The sequence below is a fragment of the Gigantopelta aegis genome, chromosome 10, assembly GCF_016097555.1.
Source record: "Gigantopelta aegis isolate Gae_Host chromosome 10, Gae_host_genome, whole genome shotgun sequence".
Lineage (NCBI taxonomy): Eukaryota > Metazoa > Mollusca > Gastropoda > Neomphalida > Peltospiridae > Gigantopelta > Gigantopelta aegis.
Genome location: NC_054708.1, coordinates 46,876,342 through 46,898,225, shown reverse-complemented (window position 1 = coordinate 46,898,225; position 21,884 = coordinate 46,876,342). Strand labels below are relative to the sequence as shown.

At 33.5% G+C, this 21,884-nt stretch overlaps 1 protein-coding gene across 2 annotated transcripts in view; it reads right to left on the bottom strand.

Annotated features, from left to right (window-relative positions):
- LOC121383170 (nuclear pore complex protein Nup214-like) overlaps nucleotides 1-19,362 on the bottom strand; it is a 54,891-nt gene extending 35,529 nt beyond the window's left edge. For both annotated transcript variants that reach the window (XM_041513002.1, XM_041513003.1), the window contains exons 1-6: nucleotides 19,234-19,362; nucleotides 4,720-4,846; nucleotides 3,511-3,737; nucleotides 2,092-2,287; nucleotides 1,107-1,235; nucleotides 563-666 (exon numbers count right to left, since the gene is read on the bottom strand). In XM_041513002.1, the coding sequence (XP_041368936.1) occupies nucleotides 563-666; nucleotides 1,107-1,235; nucleotides 2,092-2,287; nucleotides 3,511-3,737; nucleotides 4,720-4,846; nucleotides 19,234-19,272 (822 nt within the window). In that variant the 5' untranslated portion in view covers nucleotides 19,273-19,362. The remainder of the gene's footprint in view (nucleotides 1-562; nucleotides 667-1,106; nucleotides 1,236-2,091; nucleotides 2,288-3,510; nucleotides 3,738-4,719; nucleotides 4,847-19,233) is intronic.
- Nucleotides 19,363-21,884: the final 2,522 nt, after the last annotated feature.

The following is a 21,884-nucleotide window of genomic DNA, read 5'->3' as shown; positions in this document are numbered from 1 at the left end:
ACACTATCTGTCAAGAAATACATTTAAAATATATTCATCAGAGTAAATGCCTCTATTTATACCACAGTCTGCTAGGGATGGGACCATTCAATTTTTTAATATTCAGTTCAAATTTTGGTCCATGGTTCAATTTATTCATGACATTTTCTATAAGTATGGCAGCTATCACACATACATTTTAATACAAGTATTTTAAAAGCAATAAACTTTATTTTTAATGGTTACTTGAAAACAAAAGTACATTCTTTTTACCACACCATGACAGCATATAGGGTATAGGATAGCCCATGCAATCATTTCAAATGTAGTGGAATAGAGTGCTGTGTTTGGCCAAAATGCTTAACCGTGTCATTAAGATTCCCAGTAGAAAGTCAAAATAAACCATGGTACACAAACTAAAAAATTATGCACTGAACTGAGGGCCTAAACGCATGATTAATCATTGCACCCCTAAAGTTTGTTTGCTGAAAAAGCACCCCTGGGTGGCTTTCATAACAGGTTTTCCCTAACAGGTAACCAAACAATACAAACATCCAGAAAGTTAAAACACCAGCAAACTAACCGAGCATATGGTGAGAACAACAACTGGCTGGTCTGAATCCTGAGGATTTGCAGGCACGTACGCTGCTAAAAACATATAGGTTGACAGCCAGGCCACATCGACCACTGAAAACAGAAACAAACGAATGCATAAAATAAAACCATGTTGCTTTCAAACTTGGTAAACCTGACCACACTTCATAAACTTGCAGCAATGCTGGTAACATGATATATCACAATTAGGAATATCTATATTTGTGTCGGTTTCATCTACATAAAACACGAATTGGCTTACATATCATATCAATCTTTTTGTACCAAGGGGTCGATTTATCCACTGAGTTGGCTAGAAACAGTATAATGACCATCTAATATTTTATTTAGTTATCAAGCATGATCCACATGATTAAAATCACTAATTAAATCCAAATACAATTGAAGATGTATTGTGTTATGTGCATTTAAATAATTTTAAGTAAATATTTAAGTCTGATGATAAAGTGTTATAATCCAGTACAATGCTGAAGGTCTACAGTTGTCAGTGCAAACTTTAACACTTAATTTACCCTGTTGTGGTCCTTCTAGTACAGTTGGGCATCCCCATTTCTTTTTAGCTTTCAGTTCTTGGTCAAACTGAATAAGTGAGCCATCTTTTAGTCCAATAACAATTTGCTTGCCTTTTGGACTCCAACACACTGTATATAAAAATAAACATGTGAAACTAACATAAAAGTTAAACATTCTAAAATGTTTGTTTTGATGAACAATACTTTAATTTAAAATTGTAAAAAAGAAGCAAACCAACCTTAAGAGTACAAATTCAAACAGTTATATGTAAAAGTAACACACTTTTTTTACAAACATTCAAATCAGTAAAACAGTAAAAAGTTATGAAAAATTATTATACCCACATTTTAATTAAAATGCTTTTAATTACTGGCGTCTTCAGTTTTATTCTAGATGAATTAATTACTGTATGTGTCACACTGTAAACTAGCATTAGCAGCCTAAAAATTCATTAACTTCTGACAGCAAGCAAAATAATTAGTAAATATACAAGTACACATTACCCAGTCACCAAAAACACAGATGTGCAAAGGTTAAAACAGTATATAAATATATATATGGAATATTTAGTGCAAATAATTTAATATCTTAATACAGTCTTTTCCGCTCAAATCAATCTGTTATATAAAAATAAATATTGTAAACAAAAATAGTGTTCCATCATACTTATCATTATTGTGCATAATGAAATAAGTTTTTTTTTATTTAACGAAATCACTAGAGCACACCAATTAATTATCACCGGCCATTTGATGTCAAACATTTGATAATTTTGACACGTAGTCTTAAGAGAAAACCTACTACATTTTTTCATTAGAAGCCTAAGGATATACTATATGCACTTTCCCACAGAGATAACAGTACATACCATGGCCTTTGATATACCAGTAATGGGCACTGGTTGGGAGAGGACAAACCCAATGGGTCCGCAAGCACTCGACCGTATGAAATAAAGAGTTTATGACAAAGTACAATTAAACATACAACAGGTGGCACATGTGGACACAGGAAGAGAGGCCACGATGTTGAGATTTTCTTTGATTTCAAACAGCTCCACGCTGCCGTCAGACACGCATGTGGCCAGCATCAGGGGATTTCCAGGGTTCCATGCCAGGTCGAGTAACGTGGATCCTGGCGACGCATTCAGCTTAACCTTTTGGAACGGTAATGGTTTGGCATTCTGAAATTAAAGGAATTTGTTTTTTCAATGACACCTCAGTTTTAAACTATCTGTGTATGTCTGTAACATATGGCTGTTTGAACACTCGGTCGAAAAAAGAAAAAAAGAAGAGTAGGGTTCAAACTAGACCGACAAAATAGTAATACGTTACTTCTCTCTCCAAATAATTTAGGGAGAAGTGAGGAAATCTAGTGAGAAGTCGTGGAAAAGTCGATTTTCTTAAAAGTAATTTTTTTTTTAATTATGATATATGAACACGACATAATCTAAATATATTTCATGATATGAATATCATTTTATCATTTTATTTTTAAAAATTATGTTTAAAAATTAACATAATAATTTATTTAAGGATATGTCCTGAGTTTGCCACCATTGTAAGGTATTATAGGGAGACCAGTTTTGGTGAGCATATAAGCATTCGGTTCTACGGCATATCAATATTTATAAACAGACAGTTGTTATCCAAATAGCTACATTTTTATTAGTATTTCTACACTTCAAATGAGCACTAAACTGGCCACTATGTAGCTCAGCTTACTACCCGTTTATTAAAAACTGTAGCATGCATCAGCAGTAAATATTGTTAATTATGTTACCTGTTTCGGTGAGTGAAATGTTTAGCTGTATAGCTTTCAGCCAAAACTTTCCAACAGAAACTTTTTCAGTGTCTCATCAAAATATGTATATTGTTCAACAAAACATGTACTTATAATAATTTATAAAAATTATTTCAAATATTTTAAAATAGAGTCCTTGAAAACCAGTGTTAACAGACATCATTTTTGGAAAATGATATAACAATTCTGATGTCTTGCAATTATGTTATAAGCTGAGCAAATGAATGGTTATAATGGTAAAATTGTTTGGTTAAAAAATATAAGTTGCCTTCTGAGTTTTAATAATTATATAAACAGACATCAAGAAAGATTTTTATGTTAAAACATACAAGGACCATATATTTTTGGTAGGTAGCCTATCTGTAAAGAGAGTTTTGCCAGCAGACACCATGACAATCATGTGACAATAATTAGATAGCAGTACAGCTGAGAAAAGACAAAAATAGTTTTTTAAATTAAGTTTTCTTTCAAATTAGTCTGAAAATCATACATGTATTTCCACACTTGCAAGTACAAAACAAGTTTTTAAAATTTGGCCCCATTATTTTTTTTTAGTCACAACTTGCATCAAATGTGAATAAATAAAAGAACAACAGAACTTACTTGATTTGCAAAACCTCGTAAATCATAAGCCAACAGAATCAAGTTTGCACATTCCTTTACAGCAACAATCAATGTAAGTTCATCACAACTCAAAGCAAGATGGCTGACATGGGCAGATAATTCGACTGTGCACCACACTGGAAAGTCTTCAATTATATGGCTACTTCGATCTTTAGCATGTTCTTGATCCAAAAGCAATATAGTGTTAGTCTTGATCACTCGGAAACCTTTGAAGAACAAGAATTGAAAAGAATAAAAATAAAACAAATATAATTAAAAACAATTTTATTTTTTTATCATGCCAAGTTTCATTGATGTAGGATTAATAGTTTGTGAAGTGGAATAAAGCATAAAAACTTTATGTACAGGTGTAGCTAAATGCATAAATTTATGTCATTGTTGCTACCAACATACATTTAACACCTACATCTCACATTTCCTTGAGGCAAGACAAAAGATAAAAAGCAAAATGTTAAGTTGGGAAAATAGATCAAATACTGTTTGTATTTAGGAATATATACTAGTGTACGGTACCTAGTCCTAACACTCATAGTACAATTTAGAGACCACTGCTTTTAGTGGTCTTCATTTACATATAATTAGATATTAGTTTTAATGGTTGCACAGAACCATTCACTTTTGCATGCATTTCAATACAATTTGTATTTCAGAATATATTCTGTGAAAAATAAACAATGTCGAAAGAGCTACGTAACTGCTATTTTTAGGAAGCCCATTCATTTATTTTTAACTTCCATGCGAAAAATTAACATAGGTTGACCACAAACATTTTGCATTATAAATCCACCCATGTGAGAGAAAACTGCATCATTTTTCTGTTATCTATCCCACCCCAACCCCCACCCCAAACCAGGAATGTGACTACCAATATGTCAGTTGTATATTGCAGTGCATTAGCCAACTCTGTGGGTAAGTAGATTCCTCAGTTTGCCCATTAGTATTGGTACAAAAAGGTTGGTATGTTGCATAAGTTGACTTAACGGTTAGATAATCTTGATCAAATGATCATTTGAGTGAATTGTGGGCATTTATTTTGGTGAATCTAACAAAGTACAAATACTATTTTAATAATTTTAACATAGATTTTTTTAAAGTGATTTTTTAAAGTTTAGTAAAAAAGAAGATACAAATATTCAAGTTAAAGTAAATAATAAAGTTTGATAAATAGTTTGATAATGAATACAGTACCTGACTTCTCACCAATAAAGGTGAAACCAAATCGGCTAGAGGTAGCCAGCCATTGCAAACGATCGGTTTTAATTTCGCCAGATGATGGCGATATTCTGATCTTGCATAGTTGCTGGAACTTAAAGTCCTAAAATAATATAAAATTAAACATTACTTCCAACACATTTTATATTTCCAGGAAAATAATACAATGTACATCATGGTTTCAATGTTTATATACTTACAAATGCATGTGTACATTGAACCCGCTGAAAACCAGACCCTCTGTAAACCAGAATTCCCCCAAAACCGGACATTTTTCATGGTCCTTGTTGAACAAATCAGTACAGAACTTACCTCTTGAAACCGGACATTTTATTTGGTCCCAATGGTGTCTCGTTTAGAGGAGTTTCACTGTATCATTAGAGACTGACTATTTAGTAATCACTTCAAATATATCACATTGTTACTATGATGCATCTCAAATATATATATATATATATATATATATATATATATATATATATATATATATAGTTCCTCAAATCAAATGCACATAGTTATTGCATATAATTAATACATGTAAGGCATCAACTATCAAAGTCAACATGTTTCAGTCAGGTCTTTTTCTTTTTGTAGTAAATAATATTAATCCTAGTCCGATATATCCGCTGTCAAATTCAGGATTTTCTTCTGTGTTTAGAAAAGGGAGTTTCTGCAATCAAGTTATTCACATCTCATTGACACAATATTTAACATGCCAACTAATTGGAGTTGTTAGTAAGCTACATGTACATGTATATATGTATACTCTAATCAAGACATTTGTACTGAATGTTTTAAATACTTGACTATCGATCCATTTTTGTTGTATTTTAAGTGAATAAGTGTCACCTTTTTACAAACTTTTCATTTAGATGACTAATCATAAATTTCCAAACAGAAAGAAAGAAAACCTGATTGGTAATTGCTTTCAAATATAACAGCCAGAAAAACATTCAGTGAAAATGTTGTGATCTGGGGCTAAGTAAACATCAACTTAACACTTGGTTGACTCAAAACATGGGTTGTCATTGAAAGGTGGCAGTTGATGATTTAATAAATTGTATTTAACCGGAACATTACTGAAAGGGGGTGCTGTCGGGTTTCTTCCTGTAGTGTGTGTATTAGTGATTAATATACTCTTCTAAAAAAGAAACTTGACACTGATTTTCAAAGTTTAATTTTAAAAAATCGTAGACATCATTGATACAAGCAACCAAAGATGAAGACGCCATGGGAAGGGGATTACTCTGTACATGTCCAAAACAGTATCTCTGGTAATCCACCTGAAACATGTACACGGGCATATGTGTGACATAGAGTGGGGGAAAAATATCAGTATCGGTTATGACCACCATGAACCCTGATGACAGCTTGACAACGGCGACACATGGAAGCAATCAAACGTTGCACAACATGTTGTAGAATGTTCTGCCACTCATGCTGCAGTACGTGCCATAAGAAGTTGTGGAAGTGTCAGGGTGACTAACACGTGCAACATGTGGTCTGGCATTGTCATGCTGAAACATTCCACCGTTGATGTTCATGTGCGGAATGACGGGATGATTCTAGGGAAAATTCCTGCCTCCCTCAGCCGATTACGAACTGTCTGGTCCGAAATTCTGCGTAGTCCAGGGATTTGTGTCGCTGTGGTTTGTTGCTGTTGTGGTTCGATTTCGAAGATGACACACCCAGATGTATTGATCTTGAGGAGCGGTGGTTACTCTGGGACGACCTGACCTTGGCCTGTCATTAACACTTTGAGTGGTGTTGTACCATGCCCATAAAGCAGAGATGATCTGTCTGGATGATCTTTTCGGCATGCAAAGTTACAGAACTTCATGATGCACATTCTTCTCTGAGGATTGCGCTTTTGCGTTTCAATACAAACGTTGACTATGGCTACGTTTATGAGAATCAAATGTAATTTATAGTGTTTTTGCATCACCATTCGCTCACTTACTTGATTGTCTTTACAAAGTCTTTGATTAGAACTGTAAAACTAATCTGATAGCATTATTTTTACCAATGTCAACTTTCTTCTTATTTTTTGAAGAGTATATATAAAATATTTGTTATCAAGGAACTCAAAAATAATCAATATAATTTTTAAAGGTATATAGGATTGTTGTTGTATTAGCGTGATAATCTTTGACTACAGTTTGATATGCTGAGTTTGTGCAGAATTTATATAGATTGATCTCTGACGATAATGAGCATGTCCATCTATAGTCCATATTATCATTCTATTAAAATGTTTTTTGTAAATAATTTCAGTTTGGTTTGACGTAAGAAGAAAATAAGATCCCTGTGGGATAGACTATACCATTCTTACCATCAGAATATTCGGGTTGGGAAAGAGTTCGACCCGTACCCCTCTTTATCAAAGGCTCTAACAGGGCTAGCTCTGGCACTCACTAAGTTTGCCAATTACAAATTTTAAAAACAATTGGCGAAATTTATTTTAATTTGGCAAATAAATTTCTTGTAGTAATTGTTATTTTATTTGAAAATACCTGGGGTTTTTGCAATTTTTAAAGTTTAAATAGATGATTTGGCCAAATTTTCTGATCACATGTAGCACTAGCTGCTCTAAAGACTAACCCTATCCCTAAAACTACACTAACCATTGAAAGAGGGGTATGGGTCGAACTCATGCCCGCGGGCAGTAGGACTTTCCTTTGGCACTGTCACGTGTAAAGAACATTATAAATACTTATCATAAATAGTTAGGATTAGGGTTAGGGTTAGTGACAGTGCCAAAGGAAAGTCCTCCCAATTTGTTACATGTATCAAGAAGATTTAACAGTCTAAAGTCCGAACCAAATAGTTAAGAACTACGATAAATTATTCTCCTACCTTTAATTACTGTTACATTTTCCCAAAATTTTGTCCAGATACAAGTTATGAAAGAAACATTAGGCCTATAGTGACACAGATTCCGCATATGCGACTGTAACGATGTCGCCAGTATCGACATCGCAGAGATAGCATAGGGAAAAATACATGCAGTGTTCTGCCGTCTCAGAGTATGACAAATATTTTGAAAAGTCACTAGCCACAGGGCTAGCGGGTTTGTAAAAACCACTTGCCCACCAAGATAAAGCACTAGCCCAAATTCCTGATCAATAACTGGATTTTTATATAATTTTTGTAACATTACACATTTACAGATTAGTCTAACAGTTTAGTCTAACAGTAAAATAAAACAAACACTAAAATAAAGTTGTAACTTTCAGTTTAAAACATACAAGCAAGAGCATAAAATACACCAATGATGCCAATACAGGGCATCATACCGTGTCAGATCGATATCAAAAGAATATAACGGTGACATATCTAACCCATTGTTAATTGATGAACAAAAAAGGTATCATCTTGTATCGGCAGCTGTGATGCATTATCCAGATTCCAGACCGCCACACATAATAGGCCAAGCCGAGTCATTGCATGTGCGGTTACCATTAAAGTAAATTGTTTTCCTGATTGCCGATAACCACATGTCAGCGAAGTGTTAAATTAGAAAACAATAGGTAAATAAAACAAACACTGAAATTCAAAGCATGACGGACGGGTTTACTTGATTGAGATTAACATGTCGTTGCGATTGGTGATTTCCAAGTTCTTAGTTTAAAACATATGTGCGAGATTAATTACCACATGACGTGTCCAACCAAGCAAAACACAATCAAAACACGCATGTCAATGTCATTAGACTTATTTCCTGTGCAAGAAACTTGAAAGGGAAAAGTAAACAATGCATGCTGTAACTGTGACGATGTAGAGATAGCATGATACTGCAGTTTGCAGAGCTAGTTCAAGTGGGTTATTATTATATACTGATTGCGTTGTTGATATTATCAAACGTCACGATCAAATTTATTAAACGAAATTTCAGCCAAGAGAAAAAAAACAAAACACGATCGAGCGATAAGGGGAGGGGGGAACCACTAGCATTTCTCACTAGCCTGAACTTAAAAACCACTAGCCACGGGCATCAGGCTAGCGGATTTGTCGAACTCTGCGTCTGCCATTTTGCTTTTTTTACGGAATACTCTTCATGAGGGGTAAAAGCCTCCAAAGTATGTGACATAATTATATAAAATCAATTCTCTAGTGGTATCTTTAAACAAACAAAAAATAATGATAATAAAATAATATGACGTCATCACATTTGCTTTTATATCATAACATGTTATAACGTTGTTAGATTAAGTCATATCCTTTCAACCCTTTTGGAGAATATTCCATAAAATAACTCAAAATGGCAGCCGGCACAAAATTACATGCTTTTTGCCCTATCATCCTATGTGATCTCAACAAAGTCAATATAGGTGACATGGTTATCTTCTAGCATGTGGAATCTGTGTCATTGTACTGGTTTTTTGAAGATTTCGGTCTGGACAAAATGTGGGTAAAATCTAACGAAAAATAGTGGTAGGAGAGCCATTTATCATAGTTGTTAACATTTTCATGATTTTGGTTCTGACTTTAGACATAAGATAAGCAAAACCAAGGTGAGCTAAGGATCACTCTCCTGAAATGGTGCCAGGTGAGCAATCACACGAAGTTTCAAATAAAATGTATTCAGGGTTCATACACTTTATCAGTAACCAAATTCCATGACTTTTCATGACTTTCCATGACTGTTTAAAGACATTTTCCATGACCTTTTGAAATATTTTTTTTTACAATCCTCGACTGAATCTATACGTATTTTACTGTATTAGGCCACTCTAATTTGATTTGTTGGTTTACAGGCAATCTTTTTCAAAATGGCAGAATGGAGGAAATAAAAATAAAAATGACTTTCAGATTGTTTTTACTGGGATTTATTGACAACATTCTCTCAAAACCACAGAGGAGGGAATAAAAAACCTTAAAATTACAAAACTTATTAATTATTTATTGATACACATGTGCATTATTTAAACAATATATGTTTGTGTAACTGTTTCATGCATTCATTCTGACATCAAATGTATCCATTTTTATTCAGTAAAAATAGTAATATGAACGTTCTGAGTACTGCAGGTGAGATATCTCAACTAAGTTCATAATTAAAAAATGTATAGAATTAATTTTAACTCAGTTATAAATAGAACCTTTTTTGTACTATTTATACCATTTGATATTTAGATATTAATTATAATTTTTTTTATTAATAATAATTATTATACACATTCTGTTTTCTCACCAAAAAATAAAAATAATAATAATAACAACAAAAAACAAAAAATAATAATAATAAAATAAAATAATAATAATAAAAATAAAGAAGGAAATTGTTCTTGGCACTTTAATTTAAATGCAGATCCTATTAATTTTAAGGTCAAGGTTAATAATTAACTTGCAAGTTTTTGCTAGCAGGCTATTATTAAAATATACATTTGTGTTTCACATGCATCAAGTGCCTTCAGTAAAGTAAATAATGTTGCTACTTTATGATGCGAAGCATATAAAAAGTTATGCTGATCTTTTGTACTGCGAAAATGATTAAAGCTTGAGGTATTTCCATTAGTCACCTAATATCGTATAGATTGTTTTTCATGGAAAAATTAACATTTATCTAAATACTTATACTTTTGTTTGCTACTTAAATTTAAAACTTATGATTGTTTAAAATATATGTAGTAAAAAGTTTATTTAGATAGATTTTCATTTTCCATGACTTTCCATGACCAATATCAAAATTCCTTGACTTTCCAGGCCTGGAAAATTACTAGTGCATCAAGATTAACTTTGGCTACAAGTGCAGGCACTACCAAAGGTTAATCCTGGGGACGAACAACGCCATTAGCGCCCTTCCGAGCAATTATGCTCGGAACGGAATTCAATCCGAATTGTGGTCAAACTAAAAGAAAAACGACTGTCATCACGTGTTTCCACCCAAATCGTGTACTGTGATCTATTTGGAGCATATGGACACTAAGAAAAACTTACTTTGAAATGATCTTCACTTTAAATTAAAGGAAAAATGACCGACTGTATGACTTGTTTTTAAAACGCGCGGTGCATTATGGGAGGAAAATGAAACTCGGAACAATCTTGTATGTGGAAAAGGATCGGTGAAGTCATTTCTCATTTCATAATGAATAAAACAAAAACCATAAAACTAAAAATTAATTAAAGTTAATAAAATAACTTAAAAGTAAAAATAAATTAAAGTTAATAAATTAAAATAAAATAAATGAAATTAAAGTTAATAAAAAAACACAAAAAACATTAAAGGGACACACCCTAGTTACGTTTATTTGTTAACCATTACGGCGTTGTTTTTCGCTATTAAACCCCATTTTTCACAAATAAAATTGCACTTTACTTACATTTTATTATTTAGAATACACATTTCCATTCACCTGAAGTGCTTTTTGGTAATCCTGATGTTTGTAAAACCACGAAATGCATTTTTTGCATTTTTTCACAAAACGTGTTGTCGAGAAAAAAACGTTAAGCAAGCGAGGTCCAATCTATTTTTAATGTCACAGACGTTGGTATATCACGTGACCGTTATCATTTTGGTTCGGTTTGTTTTCTCGTGCACAGTTCGCACAATCAACATTCGATTTGTTGTTGTTCATTTGTGAGATTTTTCTTCACAGTTCGTGAACATTTTCAGTAACAATAAAGTTCAGACAAGTAAGTGTCTCAATACAAAATGTTACAAACCCTTAAAACCAATAATTGTGCTAAGTCTTACGATATCTGGAGAGGGGATACAACCAGGACAGAACAGTTGGAACATGTCCAGGAGAGGTGAAAAGAACGCACCCCAAGTCTGTGAAATTTGTCGTGACGTAGGCATTGTTGTGCTTCTACCGGTGACATCAGAATACTAACTTTCAAAATTATTTCAAGCAATTGGGACATGGGGATTCCCATGGTATTTATCGATATAAAACCTGCTTTTTCACTCCATTTGATAAAAACGTGATCCAAGTGTGTTACAGGTTTGTAGATTAACCAAATTATAATTTATTTTCGCTGCATGGAACTAGGGTGTGCGGCTTTAATAGAAATAAAATAAAAATTATGATTTACACACACACACACACATTATATAATTTTAAAGAAAAAAACAGTTCATTAATGTCTCTAAAAATAACTAAAACATAAGTACTAAGTTTTAAACTTAGTTACCTGTCTTTTTTCTGAGTTTTCTTCTAAAATCGTCCGGGTTTGTGTGTGTGTGTGTGTGTGTGTGTGTGTAAATCATAATTTTTATTTCATTTCTATTAATTAATGTTTTTTGTGGTTTTTTATTAACTTTAATTTCATTTTAATTTATTAACTTTAGTTTATTTTTACTTTTAAGTTATTTTATTAACTTTAATTAATTTTTAGTTTTATTGTTTTTGTCTTATTCATTATGAAACGAGAAATGACTTCACTGATCCTTTTCCACATACAAGATTGTTCCGAGTTTCATTTTCCTCCCATAATGCACCGCGCGTTTTAAAAACAAGTCATACAGTCGGTCGTTTTTCCTTTAATTTAAAGTGAAGATTGTTTCAAAGTAAGTATTTCTTAGTGTCCATATGCTCCAAATAGATCACAGTACACGATTTGGGTGGAAACACGTGATGACAGTCGTTTTTCTTTTAGTTTGACCGCAATTCGGATTGAATTCCGTTCCGAGCAAGGGCGCTAATGGCGTTGTTTGTCCCCAGGATTAACCTTTGGTAGTGTTTGCACTTGTAGCCAAAGTTAATCTTGATGAACTAGAAAATTACATGACTTTCCAGGAATAAGAATAAGAATAAGAATAATTTATTTGCATAACACCCGAATATGGGCAGAGCAAAAATAACAATATAATATACATTTATCTGCAGTAACAGTAACATAAATATACATTAATTACATGAACAAACATCTGAATCAACAAATACATATGTAATTTAAGCCTTAATTAATATTTAGGTAAAAGCAAATATTGTCAGAAGTGCAGAGCCATAAAAAAAACCCATCAACTATGGCGTTCGTGAATCATTTTTCACGAATCCACACACCCCCGCACATTCTCCATCAGCCTATACAGACGTGAAATGCAAACAATCTGAAATCACTTCCAATTCATATGCTTTCATGCAACTTAAAGCATCTCTTTACAAAATTGCAAATGATAGGGCATAATTCCGGAATATTGTTGCGTGTAAGAAATAAGAATTAGTCAAAAAAGAAAAATGTGATTCTTGTTTTATTATTTTATGATGTAAATCATTTCTAAAAGCATTATATATAGGGCACGTCATAATGAAATGATATTCGTCTTCAACTTCTAGGGGACAGTTGGGACAATATCTCTCATTCGCAGGGACAGGTGGTTTCTTGTATCTTCCCTTTTCAATCATAAGTGAATGTGAACTTAAACGAAGCCTACTAAAAGCTTTTCTGCTTTCATAGTCTTTGGTATGTAATAAATAGGACTCAACTGAACTCGAAATTTGTTTGAATGACATATATGTGCACATTTTATTACCATATTTGTTAGAATTTTTGTTTGATGTTAGCTGTGTTGTAATATACTGCAAAAAGTACTGCTCGCATTTAATTACGATTTCACCTAAAGTGCATGCAGTCGGTAATTCTGGAGTTGAAGATAGATGCGTAGGAATTCCAATTAGCTTTGCAGCATTAATAAGTTTAGCTACCCACGACGGTTTGTTATTCTGAGCTGACTTTGAGCTATCAATAAACGCAGCAGTTAACAGTGGGTTGTTTGAAGTCTGGATATGTAATACATATTTAAAGGCATTAATAATTATATCATACGTCAGTGGCAATCTTCCTAATTCTGCTAATGCTGCAGCATTACTGGTATATTTATTGACCCCCAAAACCCATTTACAGAATTTTATGTGTACTTTTTCTACATCAAGAGTAAAATAATTTGTGTTACAAACTTGTGGTCCCCAAATTTCACTCCCATATAACAACACTGGTTTAATTAATGTATTGAATAGTTTAATGCAAATATTGATAGGTGGATTGTGTTTGAGAATTGATTTTAATAAGTGATTTAAAGATTTAAGTCCTTTGTTTTTTAAACACTTTACACCAATGTTGAATTTACCATGGCTGTCTATAGTGATACCCAAATATGTGTAGTCATTAGATATGTTAATTTTGGAGGACCCTATGGTAAAGTTAAGATGATCTGTGTTCATTTTACGCTTATTGAAGACAATAATGTTAGATTTTTCAACATTAATGGGAAGATCATTACATATAGCATATTGATTGACAGCATTCAGCGTATTTTGGAGCCCTGATGCTGAAGGGGACAGAAGCACCAAATCATCTGCGAATAAGAGATGGTTGATTTTCAAATTATTCACATCAATAGGTTCACATTGTGCATCAAAATACTTAACAATATCATCTATAAAGATATTAAAAAGCAAAGGGGATAAATTACAACCCTGTCGTACACCACGGCTGGGATGGAACATGGGTGATGTACCTGCTGACGTTTTAATTTGATATGAGTCACCTATATACATAGAGTGAATTAATTTTACAAAGTTACCAGTGATGCCACTTTTCACTAATTTCATTAAGAGTTTTTCTCTATTAATCATATCAAAAGCTTTTTTAAAGTCTATGAAACATGCATATACAGGTTGGTTAACAGAGATATATTTTTGTACTATGGATTGCAGAATGAACAAATTGTCAGTAGTTCTGTGGTTCTCACGAAAACCACTTTGATTCATACTAAGTATATTGTTTTGTTCCAAATAATTTTTGAGTCTTTTTGCCAAATTTTTTGTAAATAGTTTTCCAACACATGAACTAATTGCAATTCCTCTGTAATTGTTAGGGTCTGTTTTGGTTCCCTTTTTATGTAGCATTTTTAAGATCGATTCATTCCACTTTTCTGGGAATGACGAATTTTGTAATACCAAGTTAAATAATTTAACAAAGTAGTCTATCATAGGCCACATAATTGATTTTAGTAATTCATTGGCAATACAATCTTTTCCACTGGACTTGCCATTCTTTAATAATTTAGTGCTCGCCATAATCTCTGTAGCTGATATAGGCATGTTTAGAGACGGGTTAGGAATGTTCCATTTAGGCGGCATTTTAATGTGGCCTTCATTTGAATAATCTGAAGTGAGTTTCTTAAAATGTTCGTAACAACTATCTGGATCAGGTAGAATGTCTGTATTATTATTATCTGATAATTGCAGTTGTTTTATTAGATACCAACATTTTTGTTGATCACCATTTATATGATTTTCAATTTGTGATATTATATTTTGTTTATATTGACGAGCTTTATATTTACATAGGCGTTTATATGCTTTTTTTGCGGAGTAAAACCTTTCAAGAAATATTCTGTTATTCGGATATTCTTGCATGTTTTTACAAGCAGTAAGTGCAAAAAATTTGTATTCTTTGCATGCCTGATCAAACCATTTCCACTTACGTTTAGGTTTATTTGAAGATTTAACAAAAGTCATGGACTTTAGGCTTATGGTGGAAAGAACTACCTTCATATCAGCTTCTGCTTTATTAACACCTTCCTTGTCATTGCTATAGTTATTCATTATAAAGGATTTTAGAAGAGAATCGACATCTGGACATTGAATGGAACATATAGCCTTTGCTGGACTTTCTTCAGTCCACTTAAATCTACCTGGTAATTTCTCATATTTATATCTACATTTGTTTTGTACATGTTTTTTAGATACTAGATGGACAACTACCTGACAATGGTCTGTTAGTAATGATAATGGTTTAACACACATATACAGTATATTTTCAACAAAACCTTCTGAAGCAATCATGTAATCGATCATACTAACGCCATTGTATTTATAACATGTGTATGCGCCTAATGTGTCACCGTATGTCCGACCATTAAGTATTCTAAGTTTAGTCGACATACAAAGATTGGTAAGTTTAGTGCCATTGGAATTAATTATTGTATCTTTGTTATTTCGATTACAACATGAGTCTAATAAGTAATCTTCTGGAACCGGAACATACTGGTCATCATCTTGGGGTATATAGTCCGATAAATCTGCAGTGCGAGCATTGAAATCTCCACCTAAAATAATGTGACAGTCAGTACTTGTTAAACTATTGATATCATTTTCTATTTGTAAGAAAGGGTCTGTGGTACATGTCAAACTGTAGCTAGAATTGCTTGGTGGTATATATACCGATCCCAGCAAGACATCTTTTTGCAGTTGAAGCAGATTTCCTGATATTTTCACCCAAAGAACATACGGACACTTTGTTTTGATAAGATGAACATACTGCTTCAGATGTTTCTTGAAATAGAATATAATACCACCTTTAGATTTTACAGATATTCTATGTTTTTCAAAATATTCAAACGAGTCAATGTCTAAACTATTTTTGGACTCCTCAGAGTGCCAAGATTCAACTAGCGTAACAAAATGTAAATGCTTAACACAACGCAAAAAGTCAAAATCGTTCAATTTTTTCAAAACTCCAGAAATGTTCCAACAGGAATATTTAAACCTCATATCAATGTATAACGTTGAAAAACTAGTAAATAAATACTCGTATTTGCTATGTGAAAGACTAACTTATAATAATTATAGTCTAACTAATTAATGAATGAGCATCGACCAGACTATAATATGACTAAATGTGACATTCTTATACATGCACTTGTGTATATTTTCTAGTTCGGGAATCACTTTAAGAAAACTTTCCACTCCATTGTTCAAGAAGAATGTTGAACTGCTTGAAGTGATGTTTCATCATTTCAAACTTATCCATAGAGCTTTTGTTAATATCAGGCTGAGTGTCTTTGTAGTGAGGCACGACGACCTTTTGATTGTGTTCGCTGCGGCCACTTTATATTTTTCGCGATGAGACTGGTACCCACGACACTTGGATGCAACAAGTCTCTGTAATTTTTCTGTTGAGGTGCACCATAGCGAGTGGTGAAATATTTTGTATGATCAATGAAATGACATTCTTTTTCATTGCAAAATGCTGACACCGTGTCATTTGATTTTAAAACCACACCGTTGATGTCTTTGTTTCCTTTAGTTGGGATGACGGAGGAGAAATATATATGTGCATTTGGTACTGTTGGTCTTGTTGCTGCGATCAGAGCGTCCAAATGTTTTCTTTGAACAGGTTGCATGGTTTTGCATTGGTTGATACCCAAGTGGAATGTAATTCTTTTAACTCTGTGATTAACATGTTGTTGGTTAAGCCAGTCTATCAGCTGATGATATTTAAGACCAGGCTTACATATTATTTGACATGTGTCATTTTCGCGTGTTGCCATCTTAGTTGCATGTAGTCCTTTAATGACCGAGTCTCCGATGATTAAATTAGTAGTATCGTGTTTAATGTTCTCTGTACTGTTTGGTACCGTAAACATCAATGTTGATGACGTCGACGCATCATTTGGGGTCATACGTGGCGTTGTAGAGTTCTACTTCTATTTCTTCATACTCAGGTTTGTCTTCTAGTATTTCATATTTATTTTGTAATGGTATATTTCTTGTGACCAGGACTTGTTCATTCTTCGTAGCAATTGGCTTTTTTCTTGAGTCAGTAATTAATGCATTTGTATTTGATGTTTCTTTGTTTATTGCATTGCCGACAATGTTAACTGATCCAGACGCCAGGTTTCTTTTCACTACATTACTGTAGCTTTGTGGAGCTACACATGGGACTTGGTTATGAGAATCTTTTAACAAATGATTATTATTGTTGTCTGTGGATATCATTGTACTTTGTATCATCAATTGCTCAGTTTTAGATCTGTACTCTTGCAACTTTTTTCGAAGATTTCCATTCTCATTTTCTAGATGAGCTACCCGTTTTGTAAGTTTTTCTACGATTGCATTTGTTTGTGAATTAATCATTTCTATGTGTGTTACATCCGTAGATAGGTGTTTCGCTTCAGTTTTCATTTGGTTGGTGACAGCTACTCTGAGATCAGCAATTGTTGTATCTATGTGATCCTTGATGTCGCTGTGTGACTCTTGTAATTGGCTAACCGTATCTTCCAGGGATGAGATTCTGTCGATGAGTAATTTGTGTGCATTCAATTCCTTTAATGATTTGTTATGCATCGATAATATTTGTTTACGTGAAACTGTAGATTTTCTCTTGGGTGTGAATTTACATTTAGGAGATGTAGAATGGACAGTTTTGATATAGGTTTGATCTTCGTCTGGTGTTGAGTTCTCCATAAAAGAAAATTCTCTCATTTGTGTTATCGGGCTATCTTGTCTTTGTTTCTTTGGACTATTATTTGGATTTGATGTAGATGTTGAGGTTTGTGATTGTTCATTAATGCAATATTGTACGGCTTTTTCAACTGATTTGATTAACGACGGCTGTGAAATGTCAACAAGAGTATCACCTGCCATGTTAGCAGCTTGTTCAAATATGGCTGGCAGTTCATTTTCAAGCCACCACGCAACCATCAACTGTCTACCCTGAACCATAACTTTCATCGTCGTGCGAAACAAATGAATCATTACAAGTTGTTCGCCTGTGTGATCAAGGACTTTAATTTTATCTTCCACGATAGCACCCTGTTCATCTTTTGACTCTATCCATTTTATTTCTAAACGAGTATCTTGTTCGTCTACAGTATCCCAATAACGGCGCTGTATTTCCCCTTTCACATTCTCAAATCGCTTTGTGTCCAGTTGTATTACAACAGTTTTACCGGGTTTTTTTACTTGTATGTCTTGTACATTTACATTCCATAGTTTCAATTTTCTTTGGAGTGCTTTAGTTTTGTTAAGTATATAGCTTTTGTTTTCAATTTCACGAACTGGTAGTATATATGGACTGAGACAACTCAAGCTTGATACTGTACATACTGTGTGTTGCTTGGACGTTTGTGGTGTATCATTCATTTTGAAGAGTGTTTATTTTTATCAAATAGTTATTTCATAACATCCGGTCTGGGCTCTTGTTCATTTCATTAATACTTACATATTTAAAAATAATTATTTATATTTCACAATATTATAAAGTTTTGTTTCGAGTGTTCAGAGCGTCATTTTAATAATTCGTTATGGATCCGCCATTATTAAACATTTTCCGTTGGATCAGGAAACTATTTATCAGTTGATATAGACAAATAAATCAGAGTAAATATAACAAATGTACACAAATATTACCACAAATAAAGAATAAAGTTCCACACAGTTTTCCACTTTCACATTGTAGCTTTATCACATATCTAATTACAGTTTTGTCACACTGTTAAACTAAGTACTTTTGAACAGCACCATCATGACGTCCTGTGCGAACCCTGTGTATTACAATTTTTTGTTGAAAGGTGATCAATTTGCAGTTATCCTAATACTTATTCAAATGACAGTCCAATTATCATAAACATTTAAAATCATTATAATCACCACGACACTTATTACCGAAAATAGGTACAACGCGAATATAGATCAAACTGAACTGAATTATCCGATTATTTAGATCTTACTTTGAATAGCTATTTGCTATGTTTACCTTTACATCTCTTTCTGGTGTGCTGTTTTCTGTTGCCATTATCTATGGTAACTGCAACAATGTTTTAGTAGACGATTACTAATTTCCATAAACTACAAAAAGCAAACAAAAAGTGAAACTTGTTCCTTCTTGGGGAAATAAGATGATTAATTATCAATATATTTTATTTTATTGTTTAAAATATCAGACACATATTGTAGTTAAAATAATTCATTATAATTAATAACCATATAATATTTTTATTTTTTTTATTTTTATTGTGCTGTATTCTATTCTATTATAGTTTTAAATCAAAATTAAACTTGTGCAAATAATGATTACTCCTTCCTAGGTACTTGTTTCAAGGTTTCTATGTACCAAATCAATTCCATTTGTCGATAATGTTAACGTTTACTGAGTATCAACACAACCAGGGCCGATGCAGTAGACTAATAAAAAGTGTGGCACTTCGCGTTTAATCTATCTTCAAGAAAATAGGCGGGTAACATATCATTCGAGGGATTCAATTAATGTTTTTTTTTATTATACACCATCATTTACAACGAAAACGTGCCAAAACGGCCCCAAGCGAAAACGGAACCAAATTGAACAAAACAGAACCTAGCGTTTAGCTGAAATGGCACCAAATATATATATATATATATATATATATATATATATATATATATATATATATATATATATATATATATATATATATATATATATATATATATATATATATATATATATTATATATAGAGCATGTGGCTAAAAAGGCACCAAAAAAAAAAAATGGATGGCTAAAAAGGTACTAATCCAAGTGGTATGTCTGTCTGTCTGTCTGTCTGTCTGTCTCTCTCTCTCTCTCTCTCTCTCTCTCTCTCTCTCTCTCTCTCTCTCTCTCTCTCTCTCTCTCTCTCTCTCTCTCTCTCTTTCTGTCTCTCTGTGTGTGGTGTTTTGAGAGGATTTTTTTGTTTTGTTTGTTTGTTGGTTGTTTTTGGGGTTTTTTTTTAGGTGAGGGGGTTTGTTGTTGTTGTTTTGTTGTTTGTTTTGTTTTGGGTTTTTTTTTGGGGGGGGGGCTGGGGGGGCATTTCTTGCAATGTGGTCACATTCTGGTCTGTTTGTAATCAGATCTGAACAAATCCGACGGTGACCTTTTATTCAATCTATTAAAACATGTGCTAGCATAAACAAATCTCGCATAACTTAATTGCATTTGGAATGTTGTTCACATGCACTGAAAGATCATTTAAACACAAAATCAGGGGAGGGTTTAAGAGAAGGAGCCAGGATGACCTTCTTCCCCCCCCCCCCCCCCCCAAAAAAAAAAGAAAGAAAGAAAAAAGCAAAATACCGGAAATTGCATTGTAAATCGTTTTTATATTAATATATATACATGTATATATATATATATATATATATATATATTAAAAGATTGAGGGAGCATACCCTCCAGCACCTCCACCACCCCCACCCCCCGAACTGCCTTAGAAGTTACAGCGCTTCGTGCTCTCGATATCGGTCACCTCCATAAAATCACTTATTTTCTTCCATCGAGTGTTTATTTTAACAAATTTAATATTTTTGAGTCATGTGCTCATTTTTTTTTATAATTATATTTTCCGAAGTAGCTATAGGCTACAGAACCTCTCATGCATAGGCGCGCCCTAACTAGACAATTTCCTGCTAATGTCAGCGAGACATAGCCCAGTGGTAAAGCGCTCTAGGATTGATCCCCATTTGGCTATTTCTCGTTCCAGCCATTGTACCACGACTGGTACGTCAAAGGCCGTGGTATGTGCTATCCTGGCTGTCTGCGGGATGGTGCTTATAAAAGACACTTTGCTACTAATGGAAAATGTAGCGGGTTTCCTCTCTAAGACTATATGGCATAAAGATGTGTGTTATTCAATAGCCGATGATTAATAAATAAATCAGCTCTAGCGGCGTCGTTAAACAAAAATAAACACGCGCCTGGTGACAAAACATTTGTATTTTTTATTATTTATTATTTTGCCATATATTTATCATTATGTTTGTTGTATAAAACAATAGCTTGCTCAATTCACTAACTCAGAGCAATTCTTAGGCGTGAGAAAATTAGAAGTCAGGGGCCAGGGACTGTCTGACTCGGGACAGGGATAACCTAACAAATGGGGGAAATTTTGAATATTAAAGCCAAAAGTATAAAAAGGGGAGAGTTGGAGTTTAAAAGTTTTGCCTGCGCCCTTAAAGAAAAATATCAACATTCCTAACCTATATAAATTATTAATATAATATATTTTCGGCGCAAATTTAGATGGGCTGGTCTAAAATTAATAATAATTATTAACCAATATTCATTAAGCCCATGGGAGGTTAAGAGGAAAGGGGCTGCCAATAATATTTTAAACATTGGTTTGACCAGGTGAGGGTCGGGAGGGAGGGGAGGCCGGCCCTACACAAAACCTAAGGCCGAACCGCCTACGCATATATAGCCCCAAAGAATGCCCCAACTCCCGGCATCCCATCACTCCCATCCCCCACCGTGTCCAACCGCAGTTCAGTCCAATCCTGGCAGCCTACTAGTTGTTTACCAGGGACTGCAGGCTCTTGGTCAGGTCCAGGACCCAAGCCCGTATCAAGGGATCCATGGGGCTAAACACCCTGGATAAAACAGGGGTTTTGCT